We start from the raw sequence: 14258 nt of genomic DNA on the forward strand, positions 1-14258 counted from the left end.
ATAAGAGTGATTTGACTTGGCTTGGATGATTATTTATGCTTTGTTTCTAATATGATTAATATAGAAATAGTTGTTATGTTGTAGGTTGAGAAAGATTTCAATTAATTTATAACTTAATTTTTTGTTTAATTCTTGAATGATAATTTAAAAAATATATAATAAAATTAGAATAATAAAGTTAAATAAAATTAATTTATTTTGTGGATGAGGAAGATTAAGTTTAGGTGATTAGGTTGTGATTGATTATATTATTTGTACTTGGTAATTTTTTCAATTGAGCTTACTTTAATTATTTAATTTTAATTTAGTTTTTTAAAATTAATTTTGTCATTAAAAATATCTCCTCATTATTTTACTTTTTATAATCCTAATTTAAATAGTTAATCTATTCACCCTTAGGAAGATGCATAGGTTGCGTTTTATTGTAAAATCTTTTTATTAATTTTAGTGCTATTCGAAAATAGTATCACTTGGTTTCACCATTAGTGAAACAAATAGTCAATAATGACTCATTGTTATGAGTTTTTGAATGAATTATTATACTTTCTTGACATTTATTTCCTGAAAAAAATATCTTTTTTTAAAAAATAGATCTTGAAAATTATTTTTGAGTTTAACTTTTGGCTTTTGAAATTGGTAGCTAAATTTTTAAATACCTTTCTTCCCATTTTACTCCTAATTAATTATTCATGTTTAATTTTTTTTTGAATGCCATACAAGTATTTATATAATTTTTATTATACATATTATTCTACATATAAAATTTTATATTATTTATACATGCTTTTATTATATATATGTATATATATTATTCACCATATCAACTTTTATATTACTTTAAATTTTTATTACATATAGTATTTTTCAAACATTTCAAATATATATTGTATTTGTAAACAAAAATTAGTAATTATATATTTGAAAGTACTTTTCATTATATATCATTTAAATAACTTTCAATTTAATGAACTAATTTTTTGGGGAAAAAAATACCCAAACACAAATTCTATTGTAATAATTTATTTTTCTTAAATAAACTCTTGACAAACTAACAATAACAAATGAAAAATCAAACGGACACTTAGTAAAACACCATTTGAAATTGTAAATATTAAATATATGATTTAGCCTCATCATTTCAATAGTTATGTCTTATGTGACTTGTCTTACTTGCAGCCAGCAGGAGAAAATCCAAGCCTTTCAGCATTAAGATCGGTCACCACCTCTATTGTCTTTTGCTGAACACTTCCAAGTATAATAAGATCCTCCACTATCTCATTCGCAGCAAAAGCCAAACACACCTGTTTGGGACTCACAGCAAAAAAGATCCCACTCGCGTCCAAGTCTAGCTTAACCTCGCCGCCAAACACCAAGCTCATCTTTGGAATTGTCACAGTCTTGTACCCACTCAAATCATAACACGTGTCCAGTATCTCAAGTTTGCTCACCATCGGATACATCGCCATCCTTCGCTGGATCTCCGATCTCAAGGCAGTGTAAACTGACGGCGGAAGCCTTGTGATGAATGTCCCGATGTCGATGATTGCTTTGGCCGACGATAGTGTAGAAGTTATGGAAGATAGGTTTGTTCCATCAACGACGATTCCGGTGATGTTGATGCTATAGAACGAGGTTAAGTTGGGGATGGTGGTGATCGGAGTGTATTGGACATTATTGGAAACTCCGTCGCTGCCGAAGGTGAGGTGGCCGATGTCGCTAGGGGTGGAGGGTAGACAATAGGAGAAGACTTTGTTATAGGCCTTGGCTGTTTGTTGGACGACGGAAATCGGCTGACGGCCGAGGCCAAGTAAGCCGGCGGCGCCACCAAAGAGAATCCCTAAGTTATTTTGGCCACAACCAAACAAGAAGTTGTCAAAGGTGTTATCGGCGGCAATGGTGAGCCTCTCTTTGCTAAGAAAGCCGACGGAGAAAGACTTGTCCATGTACCTAGTCTCATATATGCACGTTCCCGCAGAATTAGATTCAGCACATTCTTGATCACCTAGATAGGGGGAAAAAAACTAGGTTATGTGAAAAAATAAATAAATATTAATGCATAATTAAGCACTATTTCTCGAAATTTTTTTAGTACAGACCATGTTACATTGGTTCATTTAAATAAAATATTATGTGTTATTATTTTTAATGACTTCATTTTTAAAATAGAGTGTTTATTTAATTTCTTATCTTTTCTCTATCTATCATAATCAATGGTAGAATCAATTTACATTTACAATAATCTGATATGGCATATTTTTATTGGATAAAGTATGGATGAGGTGGTGCAACAAGTCTATGCAAGAATATCTCATATTTTTCTTACTTTTTATATTCACATTTATCATTATATTACATAGATTATGAAAATAAATTATTTAATTATATAAAATAATTCTTTAATAAAATTTTTGTTAGCTTCTCTTAATACGCTTGTATATGTATATGTATGTATGAAAAAATGAAAAAAAAAATGTAGGTCACCCTATTTATCTATTAACCGTAAAATTTTCAGCTTCAATTTCTTCCAACACGCTGACATCTATTTTGATAGCTCGTGACAAACATATCATACTAACTTTTTCCTTTGATCAATGGAGTTAGCAGTTTCTGGCCCCCCCCCCAAAAAAAAAAAAAATAGAGTTAGCAGTTTGCATATATAGTATGGCAACGATAAGTAAAGTTTTAAGTAAATTATGAAGTTATTCTTACAAGTATAATAATTAATAAAAGTGGTGAAATGAAATAGTTTTAATTTTGTGGAATCAGTATTTTATTGAAATATGGTAAATTTGAAATGAATAAAAAATAATAATAATTTCTGAAACAAAAGAATAATAGCTAAACTAACAATGATTAACAATTTTAACTCCATACAATATAATAATAAAAATAAAGATACAGCCTATTTATAAGAAATTCTAGCATGTTTCCTAATATAATATACTTTGTTTAAAGTGTTAATTTTTTCCGCATAATATTCCTAACAAACTATAAAACTTCCTAATTAATTAACCAAACTCTAACTAATGATTTGTATAGATAGTAATTTCTAAAATTCACAGGAAATAACTAATTTTAATAATTTATGTAAAATTACTGTTAATTTATTATAAAAAGGACTACGTAGGCAGTAGCAGTGCATAAGTTATTAAAAAAAAAATTAACTGTACAAAACATGTACTTCCTTCGTTAAAAAATGTAAGGTATTTTTAACTAAATCTTACCCCAAATAAAGTAGTTACTTAATTTTCAACTAATCCTATCTTTTCATATTTACCTCTATTAAATACCCTACAATAAATATAAAGTCATTATCAATAGGGGCACTTTTAAAAAAAGACAATGATTACTCCTCAAAAAACTAAAAATGTCTTATATTTTTTAACATCCAACTCCTTAAAAAATGCTTTACATTTTTTATTGGAGGGAGTATAATAGTGTCTGCGTAGGTTTGCATTTGATTCATTTAAAAAAAAAATATTTGGTGTGTGTGACTGTTGGGGGTTTCGTGAAAAATTCCGAACAATATAGTTTATCTCAAAGGAAAAAAAAAGAATGATTTATATATCAACAATATTTTAACTTCCAATTAAAACATAGTCGAGAGACATGTATAGTTAATTTTCAAAATATAAAAATAACACCTTTCCAGACTTCGATTAATAAAAATTATAAAAAAGTCCATTAGATGTTATTCTTAGCCCCATTTTTATATGAAAATGCGTGAGAATATGCATATATAGCTTAATTCTTTCATGAAGGGAAAAAAAAAAGGATTATTAGTTAACTTACTTGCAGTAGACAAAATCTGATTACACATAGAAGAACTACTACACTTGATCTGTGAATAAGTTGTGGACTTAGATGGATCAAAGATTGGTTCTTGTTGGTTGTAACACTTCACCATACAAGGCTTGCACTGAGTCCAGGTGAGATCACTTCCCGTATCAACAATGAGCGATAAGTTCGTTTTAGGGCTACCCAAGCCAACAGTGACAATGTAGCCACCTGTGTTAATGGGTAGGCCAGACTTTACTGGTATATTTGTAGAATCCAATTGCTTCATGTTTCCACGGTTGAACCTTCTGATAGAGAGCATAGAGTGGATTGAAGCCACCCTTGCTTGATCTTCAGTTAGGATATCAAAGTGTGTTGGAATAGTTTTAGGATTTGCTTTCCCATGCTTTAGTTCACTACATGGCCCGTGTCTTTGTATTACTTCCAAGCTTGAATTCTTCTTCAAACCTGATCATTTGTGTATCGAACTACATTATACAAATTGATCTATAAAAGCGATCACTTCTAGGCTTATTTCGAGTACGAAGCATTCAAGGCTAAAGTATATGATCCCTTTGTTAATATATATATATATATATATATATATGTAAGGAGTTTCTAACAATATTTTGTAGGCCAATGAAATCTTTTTTTTTCATGAAAATAAATATCATTTTTTTTATCATTTTACCCTTACTTCTAATTTATGATGAGTAAAAAGAAGGATATAAATTCTCAAACACATGAATCTAGATTAAAAATTACAAGAGTAAAATGCTTAGATTTTGGATGGGAAGGAATATATACCAAAGCCATTGTATATATAAATCCAATGACAGAAAAATACTATAAATATTTAACATAAATTTTGAAACTTGAAGTTATCATTAGACATAATCGTAAATTAAAATTAATTAGTACTATAATCATAAGTCACATGTTATAACTACACACACACACACACTAGATCTTCTCCATAATTAGATCGTTCAAGAGAGTGAAAGACAAGTAATAAATTTTACTTGACAAGAATATTATTCCTTTTCTTTTCTTTTTATCATCTTTCGAAGATCACATGCATATTTAACCACAAACATAGAGATAATTGATATTCATAATTTACAACTAAATATTTGTATGAAATTAGAAGAATGTGCACAAGGGTGCACACATGCGGGCACACATATCTACAAATATATAAAAAAAATGATTTAGCGCCGGGGGAGAGATGGAAAATATATAACCTATGAAATATCTATATACACATAGTCGAACTGTCATAAAATCGATAATAAACAAATTATTTCATTAAACCGGTCAAAACACTAGTTTAACAGTTTACCAGTTTAACTAGGTGGATTAACCAAATTTTTATACTTTGCTAATTAGATATATATATATATATAGAGAGAGAGAGAGAGAGAGAGAGAGAGGATATACAGAACCTGTGAATGGTGTGCAAGTATGTGATGGCAAGAGAGAAGAGAGAGAAACGGTTAGCCATGGGTTGCTTCCTGTGGCGTCTGTTTCTTCTTCAATGGCGGTTCCATTGTTGAAGAAGATGCTAATTGCTAAAACAGATGCTAAGAGCAAACAATATTTCTTTTGAGAGGCCATTTCCTTAATTAGTACTCCATTCTATCTCTTCTCCTATATGTTTTCCATTTATAGGCAATGGATAAAAAAAGTAAGATATATATATATATATATATAAGCATATAATCATACCTTGGAGGAATAAAACATTAGAGTTAAGTATTTATAACCTAAAATAACTTACTTTCTTTCATCAGTATACAAATAAATACTTAATTAGATCAGATGCATCACGTCATTTGTGCTCTGTCCAATTAAAATACTCCTAGTAATCTAAATAAAATCTTGTATGACATGTTTTTAATTGATTTTATTGTTATAACATAATGTAAATTTGATTTCTTGCCTTTTTCTCTCTCTATTATCATTAATATCAAAATTAATTTATATTTAATATCATTTAAATGTCATATTTTTATTGGACAAAACACAAATAATGTGGTGGAGCCGGTCTACCTGAGAATTTTCTCTAGTATACATATTAAATGTATTAAGATATACTATATACATACATACATATATATATATATGTGATGTTATGCCAATAAAATGTAGCAAAGAAAAGTTATATCAAAAGGGACTAAATTAAACAATTCATAAATTATGAATATTTCATTAAAATTTTAAATGTAAAAAACAAATTGAATATTCAATTAAATTATAAGGACTAAATGTATTTTTTTATTGTTTCAATATAGTTTTTTAACTTGAAATCTTAGGATATATTTTTTCATCTCATTGATTTAAACAAGTAATATATTTTATTTATAGATTTTGTTCATCAACAATTATTTGGTATATAATATTGCAACCTATCGCATAAATGTATAATATATGTAAATCAATTCATATTAAATTACTATTGAGCTTTGTCCCAAAAAAATTACTATTGAGCTTGAATATTTAGCCTTTCTAACATAGGTTTTTATTTATTTATTTACTGTATTCCAACTTTTGATCTTATATAAAGATAACAAATCCATTCCATCCAATTTCAACCATTATTGGCTATTAAGAGCTTTTCTATTAGTTTGATTATTTATTTCATAATGGTTATAAGTTAGGGGGAATGACATTAAAGGACTACAAAAGATAGTATAAAGAGAAAATGATAATTATAAACCATGAAAAGACATTGATAACAATAGAAAAATTTTGAAAAGTTGAAAAGCCAGATGAAGACAGTGTCTTTAAAATAACCTTGCCTTGTGTCTTTCTACATTAACAAAGAGTCATAAACAAAAAATAAAAAATAAAAGTTACAGAGAATCTGATCCATATTCCAAGCGCAAGAGATTTTTACATACTACTCATATAATATTTTAGTAATAATAATTTAAATGCCCCTTTAGACTATAATATAAGATATTTTTTAAAAACTTAATTCAAAATATAGGACATTGAGGTGTTATATATTTTTTTCAATTATACCTTTACTTTATTGAGTAATTAATAATGGTATTTTGAATAAGTCAAATGTTATATTTATCATACTCAAGGGCACAATTAAAAAGATGTGAATTTCTTTTTAGAAAATCAAAATCTTAACCAACATTTTCAATTGTAGAGACGTAAATTTGTTAACATTAACTTATATTATGATTCGGATGTTAAAGAAAGTGAAAAGAAAAGTATACAAATGATTTAAAAGGTACAAAATCATTTATTAATATAATGTGGATACAAAAGACTACCAAATAAAAAATTGCCAAAAATATTAGTTAAAGTTGATTTTTGTCCTTCATGTCATTAAATTCATGCTAAAATATTTTAAGCGTTGCAAAAAATTCACCCCAAGAAATGTGAAGAGGAAATGTTTTGATTTTAGGAATATAAAATATGAAATTTTAATTTGTTAAAGCTTCCTTGAGAATAAAGAAATTTTAAATAAGTATTCAAGAAGCCAAAAATTTATCAAAACTTAAAAATTTATAAGAGCCTGGTATATTTTAAGTAACATCTCAAACTTTTTGTTGTGTTAAAATTTCGGACCCGCCGAGAGCTTATTTTAGTTATTTACTTCCTGAAATCGCCAAAACCATATAACAAAAATATATTCCAGTAATAATTCATTTTAACGTTTCATAATTCCATTTAAAATGGATCAGAGGAACATAGATTTCAAAATTTTCAGATATAGAGCTACTTATGGGGTTTCAAATTCAAACTTGATTTTTGAAACTAAAATTTGGGAAAAGTGAAGAAGTATTTTCTCTAAAATCAAGGAGCTTGGGGCCTCTTATATGCTTTCTTCTAATATCCTTTGTAATGCCTTAATTTTTCAATTTTTTTGGATCATTGATTTATACGTAAAATAAGAGACATTATGAAAACTTGAATCCCAAATTAACGGAAGAGTTATATATTTTTTTAATAATTTTTCAAATAAATTAAAATACAATAATTTTTTTATAATTTTAATATTTTATGATTTTAATAAACAGTGTAAAAACCACAAAGGCCAAGAAAAAGCCAGGATATAAACATGCATGTTGTTGTTAGAGGTAATGGCTCATGTACTGATGTCCTTTCATATATTAAGGAGGAGGTTGTTGCATGAATAGCATTATCTTGTAACTTGACATTCTTGGTCCTATAATGAAATTCTTCCTTTAAAAAAAAAAAAGTGACGCAAATTAGTATAATAAAAATTACTTTTTGCAGCGTGGCGCATCCCAAACTCCCCCCTCGAGGACACAATATAATCCCCCCCCCCTTTTTTTTTCTTTTTTGGTATGATCCTTTCCTCCCCTCTTGCAAACTGAATACGGATGGCTCTTCTAGTTGTGGTGGTCTCTTTAGAGACACCATACATGTTCTAATATTTATACATTCACTGGCTACCTTGGGTTAATTATGAAATGTTCTGAAGCATGGAGTATTATATATAATTCTTCATGGCGAAGATTCGTTTAAAACTAGGGAATGTTATCTTGTTTTTGTGGAAGATTACATGGAGAGTTTGATTTTGGATCAACAAACAAAATGTTTGCGAGTATGGCTTCATAATTGTTATGAGTTTTTTAATGAATTATTTTACTTTCTTGTAAAGCTAAATAGATCTTTCATGTCAATTTATATAATTTCATCAATATATGAAATCATAATCAACATAAAATATAAATCACAGAAAATTAAACTATTCATCAACCATATGTCACTTATGGTTTTTTTTTATTATATATATAGACACGCACATGTATCTTCTTTGTAGGAATAATCATGTTCAAGACATGATTAAACACTAAATTAAATGTAAGTATCTTTTTAATAAGAATTTGAACATTAATTCACAACGTTATGAGATATTAATCCTTTTTACTATACCTAACTCGGTCTCACATGCAGCCAGCAGGACCAAATCCAAGCCTTTCTGCATTAAGATCAAAAACCACATCTATCGTCTTCTGTTGAACACTTCCAAGTATAAGAACATCATCTTCTCTCTCATTCGCAGCAAAAGCCAAACACACTTGTTTGGTACTTACAACAAAAACGATCCCACTCACGTCCAAGTCTAGCTTGACCTTGTCACCAAACTCCAAGCTTATCTTTGGAATCATCACTGTCCCGTCATTGTACCCGCTCAAATCATAACATGTGTCCAGTATCGATATCTCGCTTGCCATGGGATACATCGTCATCTGTTGTCGGAACTCCGATCTCAGGGCAGCGTAAACTGACGGCGGCAGCCTTGTGATGAGTGTGCTAACGTCGATGACTGCGCTGGCTGACGAGAGCGTAGAAGCAACGGATGATAGTTCTATTCCACCGACGGTGATTCCATTGACGCTGATACCGTAGAATGAGGTAAGGTTGGGGACGGTGGTGATCGGAGTGTATTGAACATTTTTGCGAACTCCGTCGCTGCCGAAGGTGAGGTGGCCGAAGGAGCTTGTGGTGGAGGGGAGACAATAGGAGAAGACTTTGTCATAGGTCGTGGCTGTTTGTTGGACGAAGGAGATCGGGTGGCGGCCGAGGCCAAGTTTGCCGGCGGTGCGGCCAAGGGCATCCCCTAAGTTGTTTTGACCACAACCAAACAAGAAGTTGTCAAAGGTGTCACCGGCGGTGATGGTGAGCCTGTCTTTGCTGAGAAAGCCGATGGAGAAATCAGTGTTGGCGTATTTGACCGTATATATGCATGTGTCGCCGTAATCAGGATTAGCACATTCTTGATATTCTTGTGGATAAAAGAAAAACAAGACAAGGTTATCTCAATAAAGACTATAGCTAATTAATAGATAACTGAGCATTATTTTTCTTACTTTCTATATTCATATTTATCATTATATTATATCATTAAAAATAAATTATTTAAATGTTTATCCTTTTAAAATAATTTAAACATCATGTGTTATGAAAAAAAAACATATATATATACACTGTATTCCATTACTCGATATTCTTTCAAATTCAAGATCCTGAAATAGGCTTATTCAGCTCCCTATATCAATCAAGCACCCCTCAATTGAAGAAACATATTTAGTTGTATGACATTAATTTTCTAATAAAAGATTATGAGAAAATTATTCACCCCTCAAACCTATGAATATGTATGTAATGTAACTATGTTTATATGAAACTAATGTAAGTCGCCTTTTTTACTTACATATTTGTTAACGTGAAATTTTAGGTCCTAAAAGATTCAATTAATAACAAGTAGGTCTTTGATAAAATTTCCTTTAAAAATAAGTTACAAATATAAATGTACATAATTACAAACATAAATCTTAATTTCAATATAAGAGTTATATTTTTAAATGCGTTACTTATAAATTGAAACTCTTAAATATGTAATTATTTGCTCAATATTTTAAATCTATGTTTGAAAATTTTTTATAGGAAACATAACTATTATTAATTAATTCAATCTTTTGAAATTTAATTGTCATTATTTCTAAAAAAATTAGCTCCAAACTTCTTCCAACAAGCTTACATACTATATTAATTTCCCCCTAATGAGTAGAGTTGTCAGTTTGCTTAATAAAATATGGCAATGGTAAGTAAATTGTTAAATAAATTATGATTTTTCTGGAATCAATACTTATATTTCGCATAACAGAACTATGACTTTATTGAAATAAGGTAAATTTAAAATGAATGAAAAATACATACTAATTTTTGAAAAAATTAGATCTTATTCTTACCCCATATATATTTATATGAAATTGAGTGAGAATATTCATAGACATATTTTTCTCATGAAAAAAGAATAAGGATAAGTTAATTTACTTGCAGTAGAAAAAATCTCATTGCACTTAGAAGCACCGCACTGGAATATCCGGGAATAAGTTGTGGACTTAGAGGGATCAAAGATTGGTTCTTGTTGATTGTAACACTTCACAAGACATGGCGTGCACTGAGTCCAGGTTAAATAACTTCCCGTATCAAAAGCAAGCGACAAGTCCGTTTTAGGGCTGCCGAATCCAATGGTGACAATATAGCTGGCGGTGTTCAACGGCATGCCAGAGCGTACCGGTATATTTGCAGAATCCAATTGCTTCATGTTTCCATGGTCGAAGCTTTCAGAGAGCTTGGAGTGAATTGAATCCACCCTTGCTTGATCTTCACTTAGGATATCAAAGTGTGTTGGAGTAGTTTTAGGATTTGCTTTCCCATGCTTTAGTTCACTACATGGCCCATGTCTTTGTATCACTTCCAAGCTTGAATTCTTCTTCAAACCTAATCAGTTGTATCAAATTATGTTATATATACTGATTGTCAATAATATAATGGTACATAGATATTTATTAACTTTACAAAAAAAGCCAACTTTCTCCAATCTATTAAGTTCTATGGTCAATGTCAGGTTATTTTAATGGATAGATTAGAGAAGATTGATCTCTTTTATAAACTGCTGTTGACTTAAGAATATCATCAGATGTCTGGAGAAAACATTTTACTTGACAAGAGTATTATTCCTTTTCCATGATTAGATCGTTCAATAGAGTGAAAGACAAGTAATAAATTTGACTTGACAAGAGTATTATTCCTTTTCCTTTCCTTTTATTATCCTTTTTGAATATCGCATATTGAACAACAGACATAGAGATAATTCAAATTCATAATATTACAACTAAATTTATGTAAGAAGTTAGAAGAATGTGCACAAGGGTGCAAACATGAGGGAACACACATCTACAAATACCAAATAAAAATGCTTTAGGGGAGAGAGTTGAAAAATATATAACATATGAAATATCTATATATACATAATAAAAACTCTAATAAGTTCACAATTTCATGATCTAGGAACATTGTGACTCATTAGTAAATGTACTGAAAATTAGACTGATCATCATTAAACTAATCAAGATATTAGTTCAAAGATTAATAGTCAAAACCATAGCCAAACCACGATCAAATTAGTCAAGACATTAGTTTAACAGTTTGCCAGTTCAACCAAATTGGTTTATTGGAATTTTTATGCTCTGCTAGAGTGGGGGGAGGGGAGAGAGAGAGATGATATAGAACCAGTAAAAGGTGTGCAAGTTTGTGATGGCAAGAGAGAGGAGAGAGAAACGGTGAGCCATGATTCGGTTTCTGTGGCCTTTGTTTCTTCTTCAATGGCGATCCCATTGTTGAAGAAGATGCTGATAGCTAAAACAGAAGCAAAGAGGAAGCAACAATATTTCTTGGGAGAGGCCATTTAATTTCCTTCGTACTCGATTCTATCTCTCCCATTATGTTTTCTATTTATAGGCTTTATCTGAGCCTACATCGACGGATAAAACTAAAAACAATAAACTTAATATGTAAATGTAAAGCACCTAATTTCATTGAGTAATAAAACGTTAGAGTTGCAGATTAAAAAAAAAAAAAAACGTCAGAGTTAAGAATTGATAATCAAAAATAACTTTTAGAATTACTTTGGAGGATTTCCGGGAAAATAACTTTTAGATTTCTAAATTGTTATTTTTCCCAAGTAGCTTAAACTTTCAGCCCTAAACTCTTTTTTTCAATAATTTCAAAATTTAAATTCTTTTAAAGAGTATATTTTTTCCATATTTTTAATTTCACTCGATTTTTAAATTGACACTTAAAATTTTAAAAACTTTACTTACATATTTATAGATAAAATAAATTTTAATCCAATTTTAATATTATATTTTAGTAAACATTTTGCCATAAATATGACATATATTGTTTAATTTATATTTTTTGAACTTTCATCATTAAACATATTAAATGTATTATGATAACACACACACACACGATGTTATACCAATAAAATATAACGAAGAATAGTAATATCAAAATGGACTATGTTAAACAATTTATAATGTATAAATATTTAATTAAAATTTTAAATGTAAAAAACAAATTGAATCTTTAATTAAATTATAAGGACTAAATGTAAATTTTTTTTTGTTTCAATATAGTTTTTTAACTTGAAAAATCTTGAGTTATAATTTTATTTGTAATGTCTATAATAAAATGTTATCATTTATGCATGTTATTTATTTAAACAAACAATGTATTTTATTCATAGATTTTGTTCAACAATTATTTGGTATATAATATTGTAACCTGTCGCATAAATGTACATTGTTGATCAATTCATATTATGTTACTATTGAGCATGAATAGGTAGCTTTTCTAACATAAGTTTTTATATTTACAATTACAATATTCCAACTTTTGATTTATTTATTAAAGGATAATAAATTCACTTTATTCAATTTCAACTATTATTGGCTATTGATAGATTTTCTATTAATTAATTGTGATTAATTATTTCACAATGTTTATAAGCGAGGGGGAACGACATTAAAAGACTAAAAGATTGCATTAAGAGAAAATCATAATTATAAATCTTGGAAAGACATTAATGACAATTGAAGATATTGAAATATTGAAATGCCAGGTGATAAAGACTATATATGGCCTTTAAAATAAACTTGCTTTGTGTCTTTTTTCATTAATAAAGAGTCATAAACAAAAAAAGTTAAAATAAAAGTTACAGAGAATCTGATCCATATTCAAAGAATGAGACCTTTTTACATACTACTCATGTAATATTTCGGAAATAAGTACTTTCTTAGAACCACAATATAATTAGTTATTCTCTAAAAACTTTGCTCGATTCAAAATATAGGGCATTGAGCTGTTAGACAGTTTGTTCAATTACACCCTTATTTTGTTGAGTAATTAATGATGATATTTTGAATAATTCAAATGTTATATTTATTATACTATAGGGCAAGATTGAAAGGATGTGAACATTTTTTAAAAAATAAGATCTTAACCAACTTTTTAGATACTTAAATTAGTTAACAACGACTTATATTATGATCTAGAAAGTACAGTGAAAGAATTGTGAAAAGAAAAGTATATAAATGAGAAGAAGTAAATAAATGATTTTAAAAGTATAAAATCATTTATTAATATAATATGGATACCAAAGACAACCAAACAAAAAATAGCCAAAAGCCATATTTTTCGATAAAAAAAATTCACTACTAATCACTTGAGATTGAAATGTTGAGTTTCAAACATGATTAAAAGTCGATTTATGTTCTTCAGGTCATTAAATTTCACATTAAAAAAATTTCAAGCGCTGCAAAAAATTCCCCTCAAGAAATGTGAAGAGCAAATGCTTCCATTTTAGGAATATAAATATGAAATTTTAATTGTGAAAGCTTCCTTGAGTATAAAGAAATTTTAAATAAGTATTCTAGTAGCCAAAAAATTATCAAACATTAAAAATTTATAAGAGCCAGCGATAACACATATTTTAAATAAAAAAACTTAAACCTTTTTGTGCATTAAAATTTCGAACCCACCGAGAGCTTATTCTAATGATTTATTCCTGAAATAGCCAAAATCATATAACAAAAATATATTCCAGAATTTAATAATTCTTTTTGACGTGTTGTAATTCC

The 14258-nt window shown here is 28.8% G+C and overlaps 2 protein-coding genes across 2 annotated transcripts; both read right to left on the bottom strand.

The window, feature by feature from the left end:
* Positions 1-1166: 1166 nt before the first annotated feature.
* Positions 1167-5394, bottom strand: LOC129302655 (aspartyl protease family protein At5g10770-like). The gene is made up of 3 exons (XM_054941562.1): positions 5223-5394; positions 3793-4245; positions 1167-2002 (listed from the first exon to the last, which is right to left on the bottom strand). The coding sequence occupies exons 1-3, from the start codon at positions 5392-5394 to the stop codon at positions 1167-1169; spliced, it is 1461 nt and encodes a 486-aa protein (XP_054797537.1).
* A 3317-nt stretch (positions 5395-8711) lies between these two features.
* LOC129302656 (aspartyl protease family protein At5g10770-like) lies at positions 8712-12022 on the bottom strand. Its single transcript, XM_054941563.1, has 3 exons — positions 11848-12022; positions 10606-11055; positions 8712-9553 (listed from the first exon to the last, which is right to left on the bottom strand). Exons 1-3 carry the CDS (start codon positions 12020-12022, stop codon positions 8712-8714), a joined length of 1467 nt encoding a protein of 488 aa, XP_054797538.1.
* Positions 12023-14258: the final 2236 nt, after the last annotated feature.

The sequence above is a fragment of the Prosopis cineraria genome, unplaced genomic scaffold, assembly GCF_029017545.1.
Source record: "Prosopis cineraria cultivar Desert tree isolate PC_DT_omini unplaced genomic scaffold, ASM2901754v1 PC2, whole genome shotgun sequence".
Lineage (NCBI taxonomy): Eukaryota > Viridiplantae > Streptophyta > Magnoliopsida > Fabales > Fabaceae > Prosopis > Prosopis cineraria.